Here is a 27,703-nt window from a genome sequence, read left to right on the forward strand (position 1 = left end):
TTCCTTTCTCTTTTTTGTTTTGAATATGAATTTGAGTCCTATGTCATAAAATACTTCTAGGAAATGCACATACAAAACAACTGGATAAATTGTATTCACCAAATTACAGCTCCTTTGCATAAGAAAATTTTTCATATCCATGAATTCACAGGAATAATTAGTAAAAGAATATTGATGACTAAAAATATGTGTACAGGCACTTCTCAACAATCAATCTGTGGCTCAATAACAGGGGACATTTTTTTCCCATGGATTTCTTCCAAGTATATATTCCCTCAATGTATCCCATCAGTATAGAAAGTAAAAATTCTATTTGTGATTAATAATAAAATATAATCTTAATTATATTGTAATAAAAAATAATAAATCAGGACAGGAACCTATTAAAATCTTACATACTTCCCATTTTAAACAAAAGAGACATTTCTGTAATTACATCATGGCATTTGCTTCCAACTTAGCTGTATCTTACAGAGAGCCTTTTTCAATGTTAAGGTAAGAAAGCTTTTTTCTAAAATTGATGTCAAGAATACCTTACCATGGGCTGGGGTTGTGGCTCAATGGCAGAGTGCTTGTCTTGCACATGTGAGGCACTGGATTCTATCCTCAGCACCACATAAAAATAAGTAAAGAAAATAAAGATATTGTGTCCATGTAAGACTAAAATAAGTATTAAAAACCAAACAAAACAAGAATATCTTACTATGATGAGCTTAAGAATCCAAAAGAAGTGAAAAAACTTTCCCAGAGTCATTTCTCTCTTAGAGACACAGCAAAGGCCAGATAAAAACAGGAAATATCCAAGGAACCATGAAGCTTTAAAAGATATTTTATACTTGATATAGTGCATTTATTCTGACAATATCAGGGAAACAAGGGTTAATAATTTCCCACTTTTGTTATTAGTAAATATCTAAAACCTCAGTGAACATAGAAATAAAGTACTGTTCTTCTGCCTATTCATATAATCAGCCTCATAAAATAAAGTGTTTTCATTACAATCTGGTATGAACAATTTTATTGTAAATTAATGGCTGCATACTTTCACAACAATAACAACAACAAAATAATCAAAACACATCCACATATTTATTTGCTGTCTTTTACAAAATGCAAAGTGTACTTTTTCTGAAACTATAGACTTTGCAAATCATTCCAATGTTTATACCCTTCAAGTTTGAGAAGAGAAGCTTCTTGGGGTAATGCCTCTAAGGAGGATTACTTTATGGATGGTGTAAGTAATGTGCAGATGGCCAATTATTCCAGTTATGAATCTAGACTACCCTCCTGGAAGTAAAGAACAAAATAGATCATTTATCTATCCCTCAGTTTGTTTTTCTTAAGATATAGTTTATGGTTGTTTCTAAAATTTCATGTATTGGAAATGAATACTCTTGGAGTAGACAAAGGTTGAATGCAGAATTTTTTAGATTTGCATAGAGTAGGGAAGTCAGTCCTCATATATCCATATATTCCTCTGAAACAGAATTAAAAATGCATTTGTCAATATCTGAATATTGCTACTGTCATTCTAACTCTAACATTTTGCATAAAAGGCAAGAATATAATATGAATTCAGTGGGATAAAATCCTCCACTAAAAAAAGTATCAGACCAAAAAATATGTGTTAACAGAAGATGTTAATGATGGCCATCATCTTTTGAAAACACAAGACTGGGCTTTGTCTCTGGGGTATTTATATCAATGTTTTTTAAGACATTGGCAGACACAAGGTATGCATGAAAATATCTTCTTATGATAACTTCCAATACTGATCCATTCCAATATAGCTCACACCCCATGTCAACTTGTATAAACACTAACTACTATGCTTATGCCATGCGTATTGGCCTCATTCCAGCATTCCATCTTGCTTAGCTGCACATTAATCAAAACTTCTTAACGTGAAAATAAAAACTTTTCTTTAATTGAATGTTTATCAAGTTTAAACAAATTCTGACTATATAGCCACAATTTTGCATGTATTTAAACATATTCCTTAGAAGGGAGAAAGGGAGACAATGATGGTAATTTATATATTATGATTCTTTGCCCCATATAATTTCACTTTACCAATATAAATCTTTTTTTGGCTTTTTCTTTTTTGGTACCAGGAATTTGACCCAGGGTGTTGAACCATTGAGCCACATCCCCAACCCTTTTTTATATTTTATTTAGAGATAGGACCTCACTGAGTTGCTTAGAGCCTTGCTAAGTTGCTGAGGTTGGCTTTGAACTCACGACCCTCCTACCTCAGCCACCTTAGCCACTGGGATTAGAGGTGTGAGCCACTATGTCCAGCTAAATCTTGGGTTTATGTCTACATATAAAAGAAAATAATTTTTAATCATGTGGAAAATTATATAACTCCTTTTGGACCTGTGTCATATTACGACCAATCCCTATAAATGAGCTAGTTAGAAATAAAGAGCCCCAGTTAATATTAAAAAGGCTTTTCTGTGTGCTGCTTTTCGAAAATAAAAGTTTATGATCTTTTAATATCACAATAAGCAGTCATTTTGCTTTACAAATGAGTATGTTACTTTCTACTCCCTTTGGTGTAGATGTAAATACAATTGTTTTTATGACGCTTAAGTTAAGCATTAAAATATTGTGATATTTACAATATCACAGGATGCTTTTGTTTAAGAGTGGCACAGTGAAGGAAAGCATGCAGCCATCTGTGTCTTCACTTTTATGATTCCATATTTTATGAGTCATGGGTTTTAGTCTCAAGATGAGACAGAACAAAACTGCTAATTTGAACTTTGGTATACTCATCCATTCAAAAATTGTTCACTGAGCGCCTACATTTTGCTCAGCACCATGATCAGCCTGGGGAATACAGTGGTAAATGAGCCCTGAGGAGCTTATGCTATGGGGATGAGTAGAAAACCTTTTGAAAAGGAATTAGAGGAGACAGTAAGTTTAATAAATGTGTAAGCAAAGGCTTATGTGGGAGCACATAAGAAGGAAAAAGCTTCTTAGGATGTCTGACAACTCAGACTTGGGGGAACTGTTGTCTTTGAGCCTTTGGTCCTAAAATCTACATTAGTTAGATAAAAAGGCAATAAATATATTGTGAAATTAAAGAAAATTTAATTATGGAAATAAAGATTAGTAAGAAAAGCTCTATATGGTGAAGAAAACCATATATATACACATTCAGAGAAGAGGGCATAGCACAAAATATTTTTTGAGTGTTTTCATTTTTAATAATAACCTAATAACACAGTGTTGGCTTTGACTAGCTTGAAGGAAGATGGAGGTATTCATAAGCAGTGGTTTATAATATACTAAAAAATTAAAGGATCAATATCTTCATAAGAACAGCAAAATGACCAGCCATTGTAATGTGCTGGTCATTTCAGAAAACTTACTAAAAAAACACAAACCTGTAAATTTAATGGGCTCAAATTAAAAAAAAAAACATTTGTGCCAGTTATTTAATGGTCTGATGTCTGTGAAAGTGACAGTCCTCCTCTGAAGACAGTAAAATCATATATTCTGGGATAACAACACTAATACCAACTTTATCATTTGATTATTTGGGTCTTTTACATAAAAGCAGAGTGAAATATGCCTTAAAGTCTTTGCTTTCTCAGCTTTCTGATACTTTGGTTTGCTTATAAGTGGGCAGTATTTTTACTTTTAGCTTGTAGTCTTTTATGGTATTAAATTACAATATCTAAAAGTAAGAAAGGAAATTTCAAATCAGTCAGCTATTATAATATTTATTCATGAATGAAATAATGAGTTATAAATGTAATTTTGATGTTTAAATTACCAAATAAACTTTGAAGAAAGGACAAAAAACAAAAATGCTCTCAATCCTTTTTCAACTTATTTAGACAGAGCTTATGAACAGACTTGTTACACATTTTGAAACAGATCAAAAGAACTGTTGATCTGAGATTTACAGATGTAGTCAAAGGTTCTGCAACTTTTAACTCTAGAAAATGGGAGGAAACACAGTGTTCATCCATTTGTTCTGCTTTTTATATTTTTGTTGATGTGAAAATTATGAATTGTGAATTGTGCTGTGGAAAAGTATACACTGATTTGGGCTAGTATTTATCTAATGTTCATATGAATCACCCAGGGATCTTGTTAGAGGAAGGATTTTGATTCTTAAAGTCTGGGGTGGGGCCTAAGATTTTGAAAATGTACTAGGGTCCAGGTCATATGGCCATTCTTTGTTGGAGGGCTACCATTGAATGGAAAGTATCTATATTTCACTGAGTAAAAATGTCACACATACACATGAGGAGGGGTGGGGATATCAAGTGCAGAGGGTTGAGTCATGCTCCTAAAGTCAGAAGCTCTGCTGTTCCTCTAACTGTGGTACATTGTCATCACCCATCCACACAAGGCCCCTCTTTTACCAAACCAGCATCTTCTTTACCTTAGAACCTCTTAACATCTCAATCTTGAGGTTCGCAATGTCTGAGATTTCTGCTTGTATAATTGGCACTGGTTGCATACACTGACTTTTTAATTGGGGTTTTTTGTCTCTCTCACACACGCGTACACGCACACACATGTTTTTCTTACCTCTCTTCCTTTTTTCCTTTATTTCTCCTGAACTGGGGCTTGAATCCAGGGCCTCATGCATGCTGGGAAATCACTCTACCATGAGCTTTGTTCTGGCTCTCTTTTTCCCCCATTTTTTTTTTATTATTATTTTGAGACACAGGATCTTGGTAAGTTACTGATGCTGGCCTGGAACTTGGTGATCCTCTTGCCTCTGGAGTAGCTAAGGTTATAGGTATGCACTGCTACACTGGGCTCATGTTTTCATTATACCTAACCAAATGTGATTGAATGAATGGATATCAACAGCATGAAAAGAATAAGGTGAAACCTCTTAAATATGTACAGATAGATAATATTTACTTATTTTAACCTCATTTCTTCTAAATGTCACTCACTATAATTCAGAATCTGGATGTCAGAGCATATAGTGTGCTTTATTTCAGTACGTCAGCAAAATGAAGACCGCTTGGGGTCACCTTTGTAGTTCAGGAATAGTAGATGGGGTGACAATATACAAATAGTGAAATCAATTATTTGTTACATTTCTAACTGTGAGTCAGTGTTGGAGTTGGACTTAAATTCTGTATATTCAAATTCTTCATAATACTGTAGGTGTGGTTGAATATTTGTGTGTATGTGTGAGACTGAATTATTGATGGAATGGATACGTCTGAATCTTTAGGTTACAAAGAATGCATAGAGACTTAGATACCTATTAAAATAAAAATTGATGTCATCAGTATGGAACATAAACAATGCACAGAACATGACACAAATGCTGGCATCTAAAAGCTAGAGAGCTAAAATGTAATATTACAGTTTTTCTATATAGTACTTTTAGTATCACGGAACATACTCTACTTAATTTTCATATCACATTGAATGTTCATAAATGTGTTTTAAAATATAACTGAATAAAATGTGATATGTGTTTAGTTTTACTCAAAGTCTTTTAATATAATGTAAGAAAATGAAATTCTCTCAGCTTTTCTTCAATAGTTGGGTTTTTGAAAAAAGCAGCTTTTGTCTATAATTTAATCTTAGTGTCTTGTTAAGTTCTGCTTTTAGTATCTGCTCTCAGAAGTGAACTGTTTGTCAAATTTCCATTAAGGTGAAGGTGAAAAATTAATGAACCACTTACTTCAGGAATTTCAAAACTAATGCAAGTCTATTAGTCATGCAGCACAAAAAATCAAAGGTTTGGGGATGTGCAATTATGGCTTAGGTTTCACTCATATTTAACTTTTAAATATTTTGTTTTATATGCTTAGTAGAGCAATCTGGTGAAAAATGGAATAGAGATATTGATTTTTTAGTAGCAGATAAATATATCTCAAAGATGATTTTATTTATTGAAAAACTACTCATCTATAACAGGTAATGTTAGAACAAGGTTAATCATTGGGTTGATGGGGATAGATGGATCTGGAAAATCTGTTTGATGTGACTGCTGGGAGAAGGGAACAGTCAACTCTGGAGAAGTCATAAGTATATAGCAAGTAGAGAACTATAAATTGGTCTTCAGTTGGGCTCCTGCTCAATGTTATAGACATTCAGAAAAATCAGTAATATAAGCATTTATTTTTCAAATAATTGTGATTATTTCTATTTTACTAATTATTGATCTACTGATGTGTTTCTGACAATGTGCTAGGTGCAATGTATCATATAATGATATAGATGAATTGGTTTTTTTCTTCAAGAAAATTAGAATTTAGTGAAAAAAAAGGTGAAGTGTTTCTTGTATAGCAATAATGATAATTGAAAAAGGCAAGTATGGCCAAAAAGGTGCAGGTGTATCACACAGAACCCAAGGTATCAGTGAAAACTTCACGTAGAAGGTGACTTTTGAGTTGGGCTTTGAAGGAAGCACTGTGCACTTAAGATTTATGTAGTTGGTGAGAAGAACAAGTAAAGTGAAAGGAAACGCTTAAGTAAAAATATGAAGATAAAAATCACAGAACATGTAGGGGATAGATCAAGCTTTAACGGAAGACATATGAGGAAGAATGACAGGAAATAATACTGGAAAGATAAAGTTTAATATTGCAAAGGACCTTGAATGACAAGCTAAAATAAGTATTTGAACTGGTAAAGCATACAGAAACTTAAGAAATTTTATTTTGTATGGGAAACCTGTTAGGATCCAACATCCATCAAAATTTCAAAATAACTGATACACATAAACATCGTTTCACTGTCCTATGTATAATAAAAATTGGTAAAAGTGATGGCAGTTTGTGTGCAGGGGTTGGTCACATTGCCTGTCAGCACCCTCTTGGAGGTGTGTGGATCCCCTTCACTTTGTCCCAGCAGGTTCTGTGACCACTGTGGTCTTCTAAGTAGACCATTCATGGCCTGCTTCCTGAGCATGAGACCTGTGCCGTCTCTCAGAGCTCCGGCTCAGGAGGGCCTCACATTTGTTTCAGTGTTCTGCTACAGCCATATTGAATTTCTTCATATTTTTGCAACGGGCCATCCCACATTGTCATTTTGCTCGTCGCCCTGCAAATTATATAGCCAGTCATGGAAGTATGACATGAAAATGGCCAGGGAGCCGTGAACTACACTAAGGTCCAAATGCACTGTCATATATCCACAGAAAAGAGTTACTAAATTACAAGACTAGAGCTGTGCTTATATAACAAAACTGATTCCAAGCTTAAATCTTTATTATTGTTTTCTTCAAAGCCATGACTTCTAAGGCTGCCACAGGCCTAAGCTAAATATCATTTTTTCAGCCTCGTGGTTTTCCAGATAATAAATTAAGGAAACACTTTTGAAACATATTTTCTCATTTATGCTCTGCCTCCTGGAGCCTGCCTGCCAGGATCATTGGGCTCTGCACCCCCTGCAGTCCTGTCAAATTAAATTCTGGGAAAACTTTCAGCAATTATTTTCCTTAATAAAAGTTTTGAAAAATATAAGACTGTGTTCGGAAACATTATTGGCTGCCTCATAGAGTCATTCCATTGTGCATTTCTTTTTCTGACTCTGTAAAAATATTTCAGTTGATGATTTTTTAAATGTTTGCTTAAGAACCATTTAGTTTTTTTCTCTTTTTACTAAGTATTTGTGTAGTTTTCTTCATTTTGCATTACCACAGCTGTTTTCTCTCTTTTTTTACTTTGTTTTTTTTTCAAACTTATAAATGAATATAGTTTATTTAGTCAAATATTTTAATGAGGCTTGATTTATAAAAATGCCACCTTCCCCTACCCTTTCTTGTGTCTCCTATCCTTTAATTGTCTCCCCAGGGAAAACACTTAATTGCTTTTAATACCTTTTGTCACCTATTTTTTATATTTACCTCCTATCTTTCAACATGTTTGGGTTATCTCATCATTTTTCAGTGTTTTCCATTATATTGACTTACCACTCAGAAAAACATGGATTTACCTTTCATAAGACTCCACATGCATGACCTTGAGCTTTGGCCCCTCCCCTATTTATCCTGAAAATATCATTTTTTGCTTTTAAGTCAATAATCATCATTTATATTATGATTATATAAATATCACCCATATTGTACCATTACCTACCCTCTAACACAAGTTCTGGTCCCTTTACAGCTAATAGTTGTCTCTCTTTATATTTCTTATTTTTCTACATGTCTAGGAACTCTTCAAATCCTAATTCTGATCTGACAGTAAATATTCTCTGGATACATTAGCTCTCATCTGTATTCCCATTTATTTTGTCTTCCTGGAGACCTCCGTTCAGAGACTCCTAGCCTCCTCCTCTCATCCTCACTGGGCTGCTTCAGTGGGCATCCCTCTTACTGTACAGTATTCATGGTGGAAGCTCACACTTAAAAATAGCAAAACTAAGTTGATTTGAAGTTTTTGTATAGGGGTGTAATTTATTGAATAATGATTTCCAATGCAGGATGTCTTGAGAGAGTTACTTTTGGCTAGACCTCCAGATTTTAATTATTTTTAGATATTTTTGGTTGGGCTGGACTTATTTGCTACTAGACAATCTTCTATTGACCTACCTGGACAGAAGGAATTGGGTGTCAGGAAGGTAAAACATCTGAAGAGTCTCAGCAATGATATCAACATCCTGTTTTCAGTATCACTTACTTCACTGTATCTGGTGTCTCCAGATTCAGAGTTTCTATTTTCTGTTAGAATGAGGGAGGAATAGGAACCTGCATTGACTGGGTGTGCAAGAAGCTCAGTAGGACAGATTCCTTCTCAATTAGAATCTATTCCAATCCTCTGAATCCAGCCACCTTCATGCCTGCCTCAGTAGGGAGCTGTTTTTGCCAATCCCTAAGCCTGAGTTCTGCAGTTATAACTGTGCTGCTTCTTGTTTCTCACTGCAGGCTGAGATTTTGGTTTCCTCAGGGCTGTTACGTCAGTTGACACTTACTCATCTGCTTTCCAACTTCTAAAATTGTATTACTATCTATTCTCTCTGCCCCTGTGGATTTACTCTTTTTCATTCCTTTGTTGTCATTTTAATGGAGTTTTATGGGACAATGGAGGTAAGTGTATGTGTACAATCTGCCATCTTTAATAGGATACATACTTGTAATTGGACTAGATTCTTATGAAGTATCTCAAATCATTTTTAATAAGTAGAAACAGTGTAACTAAGAAGTAAATAAACAAATGAACAAATATAAACTTACTGCTCATGATTTACATACTTATTACAAAGAACTTCTCCTTGATTATTTTTAATATCTGTTTACTAAGGACAATGTTCCTTCCTCTTCTGAATACAGATGGAAGCTTCAGACAAAACCAGTCAAACCTCACCTCCCTGTTAGTGCAGCCCATTTCTGCATCCCTTGTGACAAAACTGATCTCTTCTCCAACAACGAGAAGCAAAAGCAACATCTGTAGCCCTCTCGAGCTTCCAAATAATGGTAAAGTATTTAATATCCTTCTGTGTGTCTTGTCATTTTTGAAAGAACTATGTTCATTAAAAAAAAAAGTCTCTTTAATTGACATGTTTAGGATTCTTCTTTCCAAAACATTGACTTTTGATGAAGGGGACATTTAACTGCTCTGTGCTCTATAGAGATATTTTTAAAAAGTAATTTTGGTAAACACTGAGAGTGGACCAAACTCAGAGGTTTAAAAAAATAAAAAATAAAAAAGCATTTTGAACTGCTACAAAGAAAAGTAGCTTTACAAAATAAAGCATTTTGTACATGCGTGAAAATCTGCTTAACATTGCTTTCCCATTTCTGCTTCAGCAGTCTCACTGCCTGCCAAGATTCAGTGGATAGCAGGCAGCTATCTGGGGTATGAAGTCTTTTAGTATAAAGCATTAAAGCCTAATTCCTGCAATTGACTAAAAAATCCCTCTGTCTATACGCATCATCGCCCTAGAGATGCTTCTGGTACAGCAGTGCTGTTTGTCAGGCCTTGTTGGGCCACACAGGATCAAACCAGAGTAGTTAAGCTACCTATGGTAGGATGAAAGCCAGGGGCTGTATTTTGTTTCTGCCTCCAACTTCAGCATTAGAGTTCAAAGAAGAGATTCTCTTTACATATTGTCAGGTTTGTCTCTAGTTGCTGTTAACTATTACTTAAGAGCTGGCGTTTTATTTAATTTATTTTTTTGTTGTGTGTGTGTATGTGTTCACCTCTGAAAGCGCAGCTGGCTGTGTTTTAGCTCACCTGGTTTTCTCTCGATAACAAAAGCATTAAAAATGTTTTGAAGAAGCTTTTTGAAAAAATCTGAATACATTCAGGATGGCTTTCTGCTAGAGGCATATACTTTTCAACGGTCTATAGACCAAGAACCTCCTCAACTCCTTATTAATTGAGCAAAGTAGACAATAATAATAATAATGACAACAATAATAAGCCTATGCCCTCAAAGGAGTTCTCTGGGAAGGTTTATGTTTTGTTTTGACTTTGTTGTCTGTCATCTATTGAGAGCTGCAGAAACTGATCACATGCTTTGTTAAAATATGTGAGCAACAACACAATAATACTTAAGTCATAAAAAAAAAGATCTGAACTTGTAAAGAACTAGATTTAGGCTCTGACTTCATTAGTTAAGTCATTACAGATTTGAACTCCCAATGCATTCCAGTCACTGTGTTCAATTCCTGCATTAGTACCGTAACTGGACCTATCTCACTTCCCAACTAGAAGTACTTCTTTCATTTACAGAAGGTAGCAAACCCTCTGTCATTCCACGTTGTAGTGAAAATAAAATTATGATATGTCGTGGGCCAGGCATGGGCTGTGTATGTGAACTATGAACATCTGAGCATATGGGAGGACTGGCCTGATGTTGAATGCTCTTTGGGCCATGTAACACAGGTGTGTACTTTTCTCACGCTCTGCCTGTGTTCCCACACAGCACCTGAGATGGGTGTGACTTGTGAAGATGTCAATCAATCTACTGACATCATTAAGCTAGACTCAAGCCCCTGAAACCTGACCCTTTGCCTTATTTGGAAAGAGCATTCTATTGAACCTCCCTCTGTGTCCCCTGCTATAAAAATAAAGAGGTGACTCGCACTCTTTCCTTATTAACTCCTTATTAATTGAGCAAAGTAGACAATAATAATAGTGATGTAGACTTCTAGTATAAAATGAGCCATTGCTCATTTTCTCTGGACCCAGAGAAAAAGGTATTTTCTTTGTCTTTGTGTGATTATTTTGTACCAATCCAAATGCACCTGGAGTGACCCTGAATGATTTAGTTGCATGTCATGGCAATGATATATGCCTCACCAATTTTGTATGCTATAAAATATTAGGAGAATTGGCAAATCTTTTCCTTATTAAGAAAATATATTAAGTTCCTTCTCAATGTGCAAATAATGTCTTAGCAAAACAAAATGATACTTTCTCCATATATATCTCTATAATAAACTAACAACATGTATCATGCTGATAAACAAAGTTGAGATATATGCTAAAACCTGCTTACAAATCCAGTGTTAATGATGCAATGAGATAGACCTGATTTCTATGAAATTATGCCACATCAACTTTTTTATGGATATAGTAATTATTATTGTTTTTTAGAAAAATCCAGACATATATTTCAATCATAGAAAGATATTTAATGTTATAATGAAGCTTCATTTTTTAAAATAGAGAATTATGCTTATATTTCTTAAATATTGATTAAGCAGTCTGAGTAGGAGGTTAAACATAAAACTAATCTTAAATATACTGTAATGACCCCCTTTACCCTGATGTTTTGGACAATAACACTCATCATATATACAAAATTATTAATGTTTAAGTTTTTCTGATAATCGTCTATAAAACGCACTGAGGTGCTGGACTTTTAAGCAACTAGAACTGTGCTTATTGTTTATGAATTAAAAAAAATAATGTCAGACATTTTTTTGTATTTGTTCAAATCAGTTATACATGCCAGTAGAATGCGTTTTGACACATTACACATAAATGAGTATAACTTCTCATTCTCCTGTTTGTACATGATGTAGAGTTACATGGGTCATATAATCATGTATACACATAGGATAATAAAGGCATGCTATATCTTGTTGTTAAATTCTCTACGTATATCCCTGAACTTTAGGGTAAGAAAATCTTCACTACTTGGGTTCAGCTATAGTACATTAAAAATAAATGTTCAAATCAACCATTTATCATACTTATTTAACTATCTATATCGAATCAGAATTCTATAAACTGCAGTCAAAAATATGGTAGAATTTTTGACCTTTTTTCTTAACACTTTAAATGATATGTTATGAGTAAGTTTGGTAGAATTCCAGACTCTGAGAATAGATCCTGACTGGCTCAAGCCCATTGGCTTATCACATTAATGATATTGTGACAATCGAACCATGATCCAATCTGGCAAAACAAGACCAAGATGTGATTTTTGAACTTTGAGCACTGACTCATTTTATACTAGAAGTGAACAAGAAAGCATATACCTCTAGTATATGTGTTGGAACCATGAGAGTGCATTTTACTCCAAAATGGAGTCAACAGGAAGAGTGGGGAGGGGCAGGGGATAGGGCAGAGAGAGACTCTTGTCCACAGCATTTGATCCTTAAATAAAGACTTATCTGAAGCCAAATCCATTGAACTGTCCATTTATGTTCTGTTTTCAGTTATTTGCAATGGAAGACTGATTCAGACAGTAAAACTTAAAGAAATAAATGTTTGTATTTATGAAATATGCTCAGCACAGAAGACAGTGGGCATTCCTATAGAGAGCCCTGTCAGAACAAAACAGTTTTATGAGAAATGAAAAAAGAATCAGGAAAATTATTTTTGCCTAAATAAATATAGATATTTTCATTGATTAGATAATTGGATGCTGACTCCATTTTCTTTCCCTGTAACTTCCTTTTTCTACCTAGTACTTAATGGATCTAACATATTGTCCATCTTTGTTCTTGAAACTCAATCAGAACATGAAAATCTTAAAATGTGAAATATCAATCTGAGCTTGAGGCTAAAATCCATGAATATAATAGGAAAAAATGAGATGAAAAAATGTAAAACAGATAATATAACTTAAGGAGAAAAATATAAATGAATCAAGTTAAAAATAGTATTTTTATATATTTAATGAATTCATTATTTGCATAAAGAATGCCCATTTATCAGTGATGGCAAGTTTTTACAGAAGTAAATTTGGAGCATATTTCTTCAAATGGAAATGTATATATGTATATGTATATGTGTGTGTGTGTGTGTGTGTGTGTGTGTGTGTGTGTGTATATTCTTATTCACTACTTGATATATTCTTTGGTGAAAATATCAATATAACATTGAATTGATAATTTCATAGTAATCTTTACCTATTTCAAATGTACTTTAAATATTTATCTTTTTTAATTTGTTGCCAGCTATTTGAAAAAGATTATTAGCAACTTTTGAGTAGAGATTTAAAAACATGTATTGAACATATATACTATTACAAATTGTGATTATACAAAAATTATTGGCAAATCATTAATTTTAACATTTAAAAGAGTCATTAACAAGAAATGTTAGAACACTTGCTAGTACCTGGCATTATTTTTGTTACATATGAAACTAATCAATCTGTTTAAAGTACATGTGATAAAATCCAGGAGTAATTATGCTATTCTGGTTAGAGAATGTCTTGGGATTATGTATTTGTTTCTATATAATTATCTATCTATCTATCCATCTATCTAACCTATCCACCCTTCTATTAATCCATATATCATTGTATATCTATAATATATTTCAATAGACAGGGAGTAGTATAGATTTGATTATGATGTGCTTTCATCTAATTTCCAATATAGTAAGTGGTTAGCCTTGTTGAGCACAGCAAAACAGAAGAAAAAACTTATTTATTTATTTATTAGTAGATTTTAAAAAGTAGGAAAATGCAAATTTGTTCTAGAAGAGTTTTGGTTGCGTAGTCAGCTTTCTTCACTATAATAAAAATACCCAAGGCAACAATTTAAAAGGAGAAAAGGTTTATTTTGACTCATAGTTTTGAGGTTTCACTCTAGAGTCATTTGACCCCATTGTTTTGGGGCATGTGATGAGGCAGTGCATCATGGTAGAGTGTGTGTGGAAGAGGAAACTGAGAGAATAAGAGGAAAAACAAGGTACCAACAACCTCTTCAGTGTCATATCTTCAATGTCCTAACTTTCTTCCACTAGGTCCCACCTCCTAAAAATTCCACCATCTCTCCAATAGCAGCACATGCTGGTGACCAAGCATTAAATTCATGGGCCTTTAAAGAACATGTATCCAAGTGATATCAGTGGGCTTTAATAACTTCCATCCATCAATAGAGAAGAAAATACTTGGAAGAAAATTGGGAATCTTAATTTGTGCAGACAACTTCTATATAGCATACATACAGATCTGGTAGCTTCTGCTTATCTAAAAAAAAATAAATGTGCTAGATCACTCTAGAAAGTCTGATATATGTGGCGATAATGTGAACTAGTTGTTTAAAGTTACTAAACTCTGCATTGGTGACACCCAATTTTATGGCTTTTCAAGCAAGCAATTACACAGTGAACCTAGGAGCCTGAGGTGGAAGCTGATAGAGTAATCCTTAGAACTAAAGATCAGCATTCCTGAGCTGCCAGTCTGACAGTCTAAAGTGCTTGGACAAAAGAAAAAATAGCTTCAGAATTGGCTTTGAAGGACTATTCATCAAGGATCTTCAACAGAGTGAGCATAGGTGGGAAACCTATTGTCCAAAGTCCACGAAAAGTAGAGTCAGTCCTCTGTTTCCTGGGGAGTGCAGGCTGGGCTGACTGAGGGGGACAGAGCTGTCATTCACCCAGAACTTCTCAACTCTGCAAAGGTTTCTGTTTTTTTTTTTTTTTTTTTAAACAGTTTGATTTTAGAAACGATTCAGTTCAGCTTTAATCCAGATTACTTGTTTATTTGCTTAAAGACCCTAAGATAACCTGGAACATACACTTCCTTTTGTTTGTTTGCTTAAAGACCTAAAGCCAACTTAGAATGTGCACTTCTTCAAATAAAATCATTTTAGCCAGTGTTGGCCAATTTTTCTAGGTTTCTCAGCAATTTTTATAACTTCTTACATTCTTATGCCTTTATTTTTCAAATACCTGTGATTCTCATCAATTACAGAAAAGTAAACTTTGGAATTTGTATGTGTGATAAAGTCCATTAGTTCAAATCCTATTTTTTCTATTTTGATGGTCTATTTTCCTCAATGGACCTGTCATTTTCTAACATAGTAACTACCACAGATTTCTCACTGCCTTTCTGGTTCTATATTCTGCTACTCCTTCATGTATTCAATGTTGTTACTGAGTATACTATTCAGAATTATCCAAATATTTCTTACATATTTATGTCTTTAAGTTGTAAAGGCATAGTGTCTTTTAAAGTCTTAAATTTTAGTCCAAATGCCATCTCCTCCATAAAAAGCCCTTCAGGGATCCTCTGAAGTTGGAGGCAGCCCCTCCTGTCTCTTTCTGCCAGGCTCTTGGCATTTACATGATTCTTAGCATTATGATGTGATATTCTTCTGATCTAACGGATAAGTAACTGGATTTTTATTAGAATATATAGTTTTCTCTTTATTCCTATATTTCATTTTTTTTTGAAGTCTGCTTTATGGACAGGATCAAAATTCCATGAGTATTTAAAAAGAACATGTAATATGTAGTTGCAAGATTTAGGGCCCTGATAAGCACATTTAGATTAAGGTTTATTTACTTTTTTCTTCTCTTTTTGTGGTGCTAGTGATAAATCTCAGAGCCTTGTGCATGTGAAGCAAGCACTCTCCTACTTAGCTACGTCGCAAGTCCTTAGACTAAGTTTAATCAGATTGTTAAAGTATTCTATATTTTATTAGTCTTAAAATCTCTCAATGTGAGAATAGTTTGTTAATTTTACTTTATATATTTTGAAATCATCATGTAGGTGTTCATGGAATCAAATATATCACATCTTCCTTGAGAAAGAAGCCACTTTATAAAGTGAAGTGATATTCTTAATATTTAGTAATGTACACTTTAAATTCCATTTGGTATGACATTTATTTAGCTACACTAGTGTTTTTTAAATGTGTACTTTTATGCTGAATCTTTTTTTTATTTCAACCTTTCTATGTCTTTATTTTATGTATGTCCCATTTATAATAAATAATTTGCATTTTAAATATAGTCTGATCATATTTTACCTGGAGCATTCGATTCATTATACTTAATGATATTCCTATCTACTTAGTCTGACATTTTTCATCTTTAGGTTTCCTCTTTGCATCAAAAATACTATCCTTTTGTTTTATGATTCTCTCTAGATTTAGATTTTGGTCATTATATTTTCCCTCTACTCTTTTAGATATTATAAATACTGCTGTTATTTTAGTCTAGAAATTACTTTTTGAATTCCCTTGCTCCTTATGTGTTCACTGTCAGGTAACTTTCTTCACAATCTCTTGGGATGAAATGAAGGAGTGCAGCCCTTTAGAATTCCTACTTCATAGAGGAAGGATCATTTCTAGAACTGCTTCTCTGCAACATGCCCAGAACTCTGTCTTCTGACCTTACATCTCATGAGGCAATTCAGATGAAAACATTGTCCAAATTGGTAAATTTCCTCAGGTTGAATGCAACATCATTGTTTTATTTGTCTGGGTTCCCATCACAACTTAAATTTCCACCTAGGAATTTCTTAAATGTCATGCTATTTCTTAAATGCTGTTAGCAATTTTTTTTGCATTTTATTTGTCATCATAAGTTATTTTCAGCAAGAAACTTAGTCTGACATCCTAGCCCACCATATTAGCAGTAAAGAAAATCTTGACCTCTCCATCCATTTATTTCCTGGTCCCAAATATGAATAACTCAGGGATTATATAGAGATTGATTAACAAAGAAACCAGTTTCCTATCAAGAAGTCAATGATATTCTAAAAACTTTCAATTCAAGGGCATTTAGTTTGTGTCTTATGCACAAGGTATGGATAGGAAAAGGGAAACAGAAAAGTGATATCAATGATATTACCTTTAAATCAGGGCTATTAATTTCTATAATCTATCAACCTGAAAGAGTGAGAAGAGAGAATGGTTATAGAAACTGGCCAGACTTTGAGCTTTAAGAGAGGAGCTGTGGCTTTCTATCAGGTAATATAGTTTTAGCCAGCAAACAACCACACAAGGAGGATAATGGAGAATTAATACTCCATCTTTTCATTTACCCACCTGTTGATAGCTTGTTGTTGCATTCCATTGGCCAAACTCAACCTGAAACCAAAGACTCATGGATTCAGATAGATATGGTCCAAAGAGGTCATTTTTCTGGAACAGAGATGGGTGAGGAGTACACAATAGAACTGGATGGACAAATGGAAAATATGTTCACTGTGTTGCAGGTGATTACTTGGTTGACTAATTTTATAATTTGTAATTTATGGAAGTGTTTGGCTGAGAAATGTGGGAAATGAATTGATTTTTACCCTGATAAGGAATACAAAAAAAGTTTTTTTTTCTGATTCATGTTCTTCAAAACATTTTCCTATTTAGACAATCTTAGTATTTAAAAATAGGAAATAAATATTAATCATCTTTTCTTCAAGGTATTCACACTCATAACATACATGCACATATGATATGAATGTATGTATTTTGGAGACACAGGAGATTACTATTATCTTTAAAGTATATGTGATGGTGGCATAGAATCCAGAAGCAGTTTGTACTCCAGTTTTTTAAGTAAATAGTTGGCATTAAGGACAAGTTACAGATCCTCACTGAAAATTTAAGTCTAGAGCAGATTTCAGTCTCCATGAGAATCAAACAATTCAAAGCCCCCATATTAGAAGATGTAGAAGTACCATTCTAGAGTCAAGTAGCCAAAAAAGAGACTCAAGTACACAGAATTGGACAAATATTCAATTAATATTAGAGACCCTATGATAAATTTCAAAAGACAGAATTGCTATTGTTATTTCTATAAAGAACAACATTGTCTTAATAATGGATTGTTCCAATTAATAATGCCAACACCAGTAGATGAATGATTAATATGAGTTTATCCAAGATTTCATTATTAAAATTTAAAGTGTGATTATGGTACTTATACTATAAATGGAAACAGACTCTTTACATACTTATTTTCAGGATAGTATGTTGAATAATAGAAATAATATATATTAAGATGTATATATACATAAATATAAATAAATGAAAGACCCATTTTTGCTATATGAATATGCTATTATCTGGACATAGTCTTTGCCCAGTGATACATAAAGAAATCTTTCTGTCAGTTGGAAGCATCCAATGTAAATAGAGCATCCTCCTCAGAACAAAAGGTCACGTTTCTTTTCTTAGCTTACTCTGGTTCTTTTATACAGGACTCTTAAACTCTGGGATGTAGAAGAAGGCAGACTAAAATAAACATCTAGAAACATAAAGGAAGTATAAGAAAACTATTAAATATGTTTTAAAAAATCATTTATAGAAAAAAACAAAATTAAATAAAATCAAATATTCAGAAGCAAACCTGAAGACAGAAGTAAAAATTGGAGAAGTGAGAGAAAGAGTTGCTTCTGTGGTTCCTAGTGTTGAGAGGTCCTAGACAAGGATATGGCACCCAATGGGCCAAAGACATGAGCTACAGGTTAAATGCTGAATGTCTCCCAAGGCTCACACGTTAAAGGGTTTGTCCCCAGCCAGTGGCACTATCAGGCCAAGGTGGTGGGGCCTAGTTAAAGGAGGTAACTCACTGAGGCATGCCTTTGAAGAGTTTATTTATTTTCTTTCCTTCTCTCTCTCTCTCTCTCTCTCTCTCTCTCTCTCTCTCTCTCTCTCTCTCCCTCTTTTTCTCTCTCCCAACATCCATGAAGTGAGCAGATTTGCTCTGACACACTTCCCCACCATAAGGTTCTGCCTCACCATTATCCCCCAGTGACGGGATCAAATAACTATGGATTGAAACCTCTCAAACTATGAGCCAAAATAAATCCTCCTCTCCTTTTTGTTGTTTTTCTCGGGTTTTGCTCACAGTATTGAGGGCCAAGATTTGCAACTAAACCTCTGTATGAAGATACTATAAATGGAAACTAGCAGAACCATGGTGGGAATAGGAAGATCAGAAAGAATTTACCCCTAAGTAAATGAGAGCTTTCTTGTGCCTGAGTCCTGGACAAGTTTATATGCACATATATCTACCCTAAAAACTCAAAAACTGTCTCAGAATTCTCACTACAGTTGTAGTACAGAAACTCCAAGCCAAGCAATTAGCATAAATATCATACACAAGTTATGAATGCCCCTGGAATGTCAGATAAGAGCGAATACATTGCTGCAAACATTCATAAGAGAAATATTAACCAAAAGAAAGATGGATAAATTATATTAATATGGAGTTGGGGGAGAGGACTTTAGGGAAAAAATAAAGATAGAAAAGATATATGCAGAATAATTCATCATAAAAATATCTTAATACTTGCATAGATGTAACAAACTAGTCTAAAATTCCACAAATAAGATATTATACTATTTTTAGGATTATTTGTTATTGTATTAATTGATCAATGTGCTTATAGGAAACTTCAACATGTCTCAATAATTACCAGAGCAAACATATATTACATATAGAACAATTAGTAAGGTATTAACCACAAAAATTTTAAGTTTAATCCACTGGAAATATATGTAGAAAGTTGCATCCATTAAATAAGTAATACACAACTTTATGTTGACTCCATGTTCATAAAATGCATATTCTCCTATCAATTGCAATAACCTTTAAGATCACAAAACAAATCTCACCTAATACCAAAGTATCAATGGCATACAGACCTTATTTCCTATGTAGACCTAAAGTAAATTAGATATATATATCAAAACAGTAGCTCACTCTGTCTTGTGGCTATTTAAATTTTTTTAAAACTCACATACATATATTTGAAAGGAATTACAATAGAAATGTATAAAATCAGGAATTTATAAAACCATAATATTTATAAACATCAATGTACTACAACTACTTAGAAAATCTGTAGCCTTTTAGGTACATATTGTTACAGATAGAATATGAGGTGTCCCAGAAAACTCATGTGTGAGAAAATAGAGGAATGTTCTCAAATGAAATGATTAAATTATAAGAGCTATAACCTCAGCAGTGGATTAACCAATTTGGTAGATTAACAATTTGAAGGACTGCTGTACTAGGTGGTAACTATAGATAGAGTGTGATTGAAGAAAGCAGGTCATTGGGAGCACAATTTGGGGGCTTATATATTATGTCCCTAGTGCCTCAACTTCTCTTTCTTTGCTCCTGGGCTCCCATGAGCTGAACAGCTTTCCTTTACCATGCCCTTCTGCCAGGATGTTTTGCCTTATCTTGGACCAACAGCAATGGAGTTGCTGACCATGGACTGAAACAATGAGCCCAGATAAACCTTTCCTCCTCTCAGTTGTTCTCATCAGGCATTTTGATCCCAAGAACACAATGCTGACTGGTAAAAAGATTGGAAAAAAAAAAAAGATTGAAAAGCAATGAGACAAACATTATTTAATTTAAGAAGCTATGTAAAAAAAAGGGAAGTGATGTCTATAGCTATTATTTCTATAATAAAATAGAAATAGACATCATATTTAAGGAAATGTACAGGAAAAAAAATTATATTTGTACTCCTTTACAAAACAGGTAGTGCCCATGCTACACAAACCCTTACAGAATCTGAGAAAGGAAGAAAAGATCCCTAAAACATTTGACATAGTATAAGCCAGATATCCAAAGTAAGCTAGAACAAATGAGAAGTAAAATTATCAGCTGATATCTCTCTCTCTCTCTCTCTCTCTCTCTCTCTCTCTCACACACACACACACACACACACACACACACACATGCAAATATTCGAAAATCACTCATCATCAAATTCAGAAAACATATGACCAGGTAGAACTGATTCTGGAAATATCTGCATTTTTAAACGCTGTAAAGCAAAAAGTTTACAGTTATAGATGATTCAATAGCTATTTATGGTAAAACCTCTAGAAAAGTAAGAATAGAAGGGATCTTCATTTGATAAAAGAAGATTCCCGGGAAATTATAGCAAACTTTTTTTTTTCTCAAGATAAAATCTGAGGAACATTATTTTAAAGAATAAAAGACAAAGACAAAGCAATTTTGCTATCTTGGCCTCCATTCCACACTGCACTGAAAGTTCTAGACAAAACAATCAATTAAGAGCAAGAAGCAAAAGCTATGCAGATTTAAAAGAAATTAAAAAAAAAAACCCATCCATGTGAGGAACTGTCCTTACTGAATATGTTCATAAGAACCCTACAGGTTAACTGTTAGAACATACAGAAGTTTAACAAGAAGATCATTCGAAGATGAAAATATAAACTGAAATAAATTGAGATGCGTCTCTTATTCACATGCTGCTCAATATCATTTCTGCAGATGAATCTATCAATGTCATGCAATCTCAATGACATCTTGAAATGTTTTTTCATGATATACAAAAAACTAATATTAAAGTTCATATGAAAGTAATAGTTTATAAATATCTCCCAAATCGAATCATAATGCAATTGGATGATGGTCATATTGATGCTAATGATGCTCATGATAGAAGATCGACCATTTTAGATATAATAAACCTACATAATTTAAATAAGATGTCACAGGTTTAAATGAAGTGCAATAATAAGGCTAAAAATAGATCCATATATAAATTAAAACTTATTATATATGACAACAGCTTCAAGGAGAATAAAATTAATTATTCAATAAATTATGTGAGAAGAGTTGCCCATTCATAGCCAGAGACAAAATTGAATGCCTGCTTCAGGACATGGCTGCATGAAAGGCATAAATTTGAAAACTCACTTTAGAGGTTTTGAAACATCTGAAGAACATTTCTTTTCACAGGATAAGAACATGATTTATAAGCCAAGACAAACAATCCTATCAACATATTGTTGGTAAAAATATTGATAAGTTTGACTATATTAATTTATAGATATAATAGATATTTTAATACACATAATTAATAAGAAAATAATATCCTAAGAAATAACCTCTAAAAAAACCAACAATGACAAACAGTACAACGGAAAACAGTCAAGTAGAATAGACAAGAAATTGAATGATGAATATGCATATATTAAAAGCTAGGAATTCCACTTGTATTAGCATAACACATGTGCATCAAAACACTTAAAAGTGTTCTTTGCTATACCATAATGCCAAAAAAGAGGAATCAACTTTGTTAATCCTCAGTAATTGACCTGAAAAATAATTTAGCCTTGATCCAAAATCCAAATATTACTGAATAGCTAAAGTAAATAATACAGAGGGGCTAAGGTTGTGGCTCAATGGTAGAGCACTCATCTTACATTATGAGGCACTGGGTTTGATCCTTAGCACCACATAAAAATAAAAATAAATAAATAAAATAAAGGTACTGTATCCATTTACAATTAAAATAAATAAATAATACAAATCTCTATCTACTTTCATGAAAAATTGGGAAAAATATAATATTAAGTGAAAAATAAGGTATAATTTATATAAAATTCCAAAACCTGAAAAGTAGTAGGATATGTTCGTATCGTATCTTTGCCTGTATTTATTTATTTCTGCCTACCTACAAATATATTAAAGTAGTTATCTGAAAATTATTAGTTTTAAATTCAGGGTAGGAATGAAATTAGTAAAATTGTATTAATTTGACTATTAGAGAAGAACATCAAGAAAAATATAGGAAAATAAACATGTCAAATCTAGATGTGGATCATTATCTTACATTGTCTTTATTCTTTTTCTTTTGGCTGCCTGATAAATATTTCAAAACAAAAAATTTAAAATGGAGTCTTAAAGAACACTTTGTAGTTCAGATAAAAATATTAACTATATGAAGACCTGAATTCAAGCCCTAATTCTTTCACTATGTGTTTTATTCAGGAAATAAATATAATGGCTCATATAATTCATGGTTCAAGGATAACTGATATTCAGTGAGAATTAATGTGTGTGTGTATGTGTGTGTGTGTGTGTGTTTAACTGACTACTGTAAATTGTAAGGCACTTTATCAATGTAAGGTAATATTCCAAGCAGTTTATTGTATATATCAAGAGTTTTACTCAATGATGATTCAGGAAATAAATTAATACTGGGTGCTAGGTGCTAGAAAACTAGGAAATATTCTTCGGTAATATCTAAATCCTAAGGGCTTAGAGAAAAATGAAAGTTCACTTATCTGGATGATTTGGAACAAATCTAGAATAGGAAATTAAACAAATGATAATTTTCCAACTATATGACTTTCTGGGAAAAGCAAAACTATAGAGAAAGTAAAAAGATGAGTGGTTGCCAGGGAGAAATGAAAGATGAATATGTGGAACACAGGAGATTTTTAGAGCAGTTAACTATTCTTCTGTATGATGCTACTGTGGTGGATATATGTCATTATACATTTGTCAAAACCCATAGGATGCACAGCACAAAGAATGAACCCTAATAAAAATTATGCACTTCAGTTTAAAAAAATAATACAGGACCTTTAACTTAACAAATATTCCACACTAATGCAAAATGCTACTTATATGAAGCAGAGGAGAGAGAGAGCTATTTGAATGTTTTGTATTTTCTGCAAACCTGAAATTACTCTAAAAAACAAGTTCTATTGATTGGAAAACAAACTAACAAAAATGTACATGATCTAAATTAAAAGCACATTGTCCCACAGGTGAGACAGGCAGGCTTTCTCACAGAACCTCTTTTCTCTGCAGTTATAATTTTAACAGAATCAGTGTACTGGTTTTCCAGTTAAACTATTAATTTAAATTTAATTTGTACCATTTAAGGAAGAAGCAACATATTTATTATAATTTTCATTGATCAGTAAGAAGTGACAATAGAGGGCTTGCTATTAAATGATGGCTGCTTAGCATGAACTGTTTTCTAATTGCTACCCTCTGCCTGGTCCCCTGACCTCATTGGGCTGTTCTTACACCTCACCAGAACCCCACCCTATCCAGATTGCCCAGGACCAACCACGTATAAGATTAACACATCAGAACCAAAGGCCTTCAAAGACCATGTCAGGCCTGTGACCTCGTCCATCCTGACTAGTGTCTTCAGCTTATTTGCAAAGTATTCAATAATAAGTATAAATAGAATAACTCAAGGTACATAATTAGGATTTATAGTAGAGATGAGGGGCCTATGAACATAGGTGGAAATAAAGAACCCAATATATGAAAATATGTATAGCTGTAAGTATCTTTATCCTTTTAATTTGTATAATACTTTAGAGTTTTAAAAGTGTTTCCTTCCGTGTGTGTGTTTGTGTGTGTGTGTGTGTGTGTGTGCTTAAGATAGGGAAATATTCATTATTTCTCAGGCAATATTTTTATTTATGTTTTTTTTTCTCTCTCTTTTTTTGTACATGTGAGTTTTTCTTCTGTGTGCTTTCATGTTGAACCACCTTATAACCCTGAATGTGAGGTTAGAGTTGCCTATTTATGGCTCTGAGGTTCTACCAGGCCAGCAATTGTTATCTTAGTCATCATGGTATAACAAGCACATGAAATAGACTTTCCACTAAGGTAGTCAATAAATATTTTGCAAAAAAGTATAATTTTGCTTATCTGAAAATTTCAAGTATTTCTAATTCTTTTCCTGATAGTTTTAGATAGATAAATGTTAATCTTTTAAGAAAAATATCAGAATAATATAGACAAAAAACATCTTTTTTAACTTTTTTTCAGAAATAAGAATTGTCAGCATGCAAATTCAAACAGTCACAAAATTCAAAACAGTCACTAATGTTATTGGATATTTAAAGGGCATGGCCTCTCCAGGTAAGTAGAATTAAATATTTAAAATCAAAAATTGATATGAAATTTAACAGGAAATATTCTATAGTAATTTAATAACATAGTTAAATATCTTAAACTTATATTACACTGTGAATCATTATCAAACTAAGAAGTCTCTCTTTATTCTCTTTCCTATTATATATCTTCTAAAGTAAACCTCAATAGGGAGTTTGTGGGTACCAGGGGAGGGGAGTGAACCAAGAATGAGTTTAGATTTGTTAAACTGACATGTCATGCAAAAGCAAATATTTTCTTCTCTGTTTTATATTTTCCTCACTATATAACAACATTTAAATTTTTATTTTTAACAAGAAAAAAACATTAAAAACATTTTAGTTTTTAATGATGCTTTTTTTTACACACAAAAGCTTTTATCTTCAAATGTAATTTTTCATTGTTAATTGATGTTCACCCCTGATCCTTGCTCTGCTGACATTTTTTCCTAGTGTTTGCACAGTTTTAGGTTTTGAGGGTGTTTATGTAAATGACCACCTGGGCTGCCATGGGTGTTTCAGATGACATTACATAGACTTACAAAAGTAAAACTAATGATATGTATATAGAGAGAATAATATCAACACTATCAAATATATCATAAAGCTGAATCACATATTACTGTCTTAATTAGCCTGTTATACAGTATAGAGTACAACAGTGTGTTGTTAAACTTGGGCCACTTCTCTTGATGGGTGTTTTAGTTAGTCTTTTCATTGCTGTTACCAAAGTACCTCACAAGAACAACTTAGAGGAGGAAGTTTATTTGGAGCACAATTTCAGAGGTCTCAGTCCATAGACAGCTGGCTCCATACATTGTTTTGGGTTCTAGGTGAGGCAGTACATCATGGGGGAAAGGCTAAGTAGAGGAAACCCTTTCAGCTCATGCGAGGGTCAGGAAGCAGAGAGAGCGAGAGATAGAGACAGATACAGTGACAGCCACAGAGACAGACAGCACTTGGGAGAAGGGGCTGTAGGGAAAAGCCAGCTCTTCCAGGGCATGCCTCCAGTAACCTACTTCCTCCAGGAAAGTCCACCTGCCTACAGGTACCACCTGATCAGTCCATTCAAACTAGTATAGACTAGGGTAGAGCTCACACATTCCAATCATTTCATGTTTTAACATTCCCACATTAACAGGAGATTTTGTGGGAGACAACTCATATCCAAACTATAATAATGTGGTTAAGGACATTTACTGAGTTTTCCTTGGAGAATTATCCTTCTCCATAGCATTAATCAAATTAACCTAATTGCTAACCCAAAGAATTGTGAGATTAAGTTTTATATTCTCCCAGTTTCTTGCCAGTCAACTCTGAAAAAGTTCATAAAAATGTATGTATTCTCTCTGATTTCCTTGTATTAGCAATATTGTAGCTCTGGTGATGATATCTTTAAACACAAGATAAAAATGAATTTGAAAATTGTTGCTACTTTATTTCAACCATTTCAACAAATTTCCATCATAAGAAACTCTAAGGGAAGCACTAGAATATTCATTATCATTGCTGTATTTGCAATTTGTTGTTGGAAAACTCAGTTGAACAAAATTATACTAACTTCAGGATAAAGAAAATTCAATCTACCAAAAATTATTTGAATTTTTTTTCCATTAGGATTCTTCAGTGTATATTAACAAAACTAATTTTTTGTTTAGTTTTAATTCTATCCAAAAATACTGGTTACTGATTCACATGATTTTCTTAGTGATTGAAAATTACGAATAATTATAAATTAATATTAAGTTTTTGATATGTTTGATTTGGAATCTAGACAGCTAATGCAGAATTTTCTTTCATATTTGGGAGATGAATCCATAAATATTCAACTTTTCAATATTTGCAGGCCCCCTATGTATACCAGTAATTAAGTATTAATAAAATGGTGACAGATCAAGCCCATTGCTTGTTCCAAAATCAGTGTGGAAAATCAGAAAAGTTTCATGAGATGACATTTTGTTACAGCATTTTTTGTTGTTGTTGTCATGAAGTCAATACCTGATCCATTTATTCCACACAGGTATAGGACCTACTTTGTGTCAGGCACTGTTCAAAGTGCCTTATAGAGTAACTCACTTAAAACTCAATATAACTGAATTTTGGATGCATTACTTGTATTCCATATTAGAGTTGAAGAAACTAAGGCATAGAAAGTTTAAGTAAACTTTCTAACATCATACAATTAGTGAGTTGCAAACCCTGGATCTCAACCCAAGAAGAGTCTACATACTTCATTATTAAGATATGAAAGATGTCATAATGAAATGATAATGAAAAACTTTTAACAAAGATGTAAAAGATTACTTTTATCAAATAAATTGAGTTATGTTATTTTTATCAATAACATTCAATAACATTTTTTTAGCCTACTGCAGTACAATAAGATAGGTGACAATAGTTGTCAATGTGCTTTGAACAGGGCAATATTTATCTGTCATGGAAACATTTGTAACAGTGTGTCTAATGAATCTCAATGATCATATAAAATGGACATTGGTGAATTTCATTTTTTTCTTCAGATAATGGAGAAGGCCATTATCTGAAGGTCTATCTAAAACTATAAGCTGTAATTAATTGCCTAAACACTTCATTTATTACAAAGTCCACACATGACTACCACATTTTTAATATTTACAGCTACTGACTAACTGCTTCCTCAGATGTATTAATAGTTCTTTAATATTTACTGAGCATGAACACATTGTTTACAGGACACTTCCCACTAGGATTCTGGAAAAATGTTAGATAAAGATTTCATTGTGGCATATTTGTATACTTCATTAATTAATATTCATGTTGCAAAGGACAGTTATATGGATCTAAGCTTCAGATTCATAATTGGGTTTAACAGCTGCCTCTGCTTTGATATACACAGATGTG

At 33.1% G+C, this 27,703-nt stretch overlaps 1 protein-coding gene across 4 annotated transcripts in view; it reads left to right on the forward strand.

Moving 5' to 3' along the window:
• Nucleotides 1–27,703, forward strand: part of Naaladl2 (N-acetylated alpha-linked acidic dipeptidase like 2) — a 1,184,425-nt gene that overhangs the window by 835,808 nt on the left and 320,914 nt on the right. For all 4 annotated transcript variants that reach the window (XM_078043670.1, XM_078043671.1, XM_078043672.1 and 1 more), the window contains 2 exons: nt 9,272–9,415; nt 24,720–24,812. In XM_078043670.1, the coding sequence (XP_077899796.1) occupies nt 9,272–9,415; nt 24,720–24,812 (237 nt within the window). The remainder of the gene's footprint in view (nt 1–9,271; nt 9,416–24,719; nt 24,813–27,703) is intronic.

Source organism: Ictidomys tridecemlineatus, chromosome 3 (assembly GCF_052094955.1).
Source record: "Ictidomys tridecemlineatus isolate mIctTri1 chromosome 3, mIctTri1.hap1, whole genome shotgun sequence".
NCBI lineage: Eukaryota > Metazoa > Chordata > Mammalia > Rodentia > Sciuridae > Ictidomys > Ictidomys tridecemlineatus.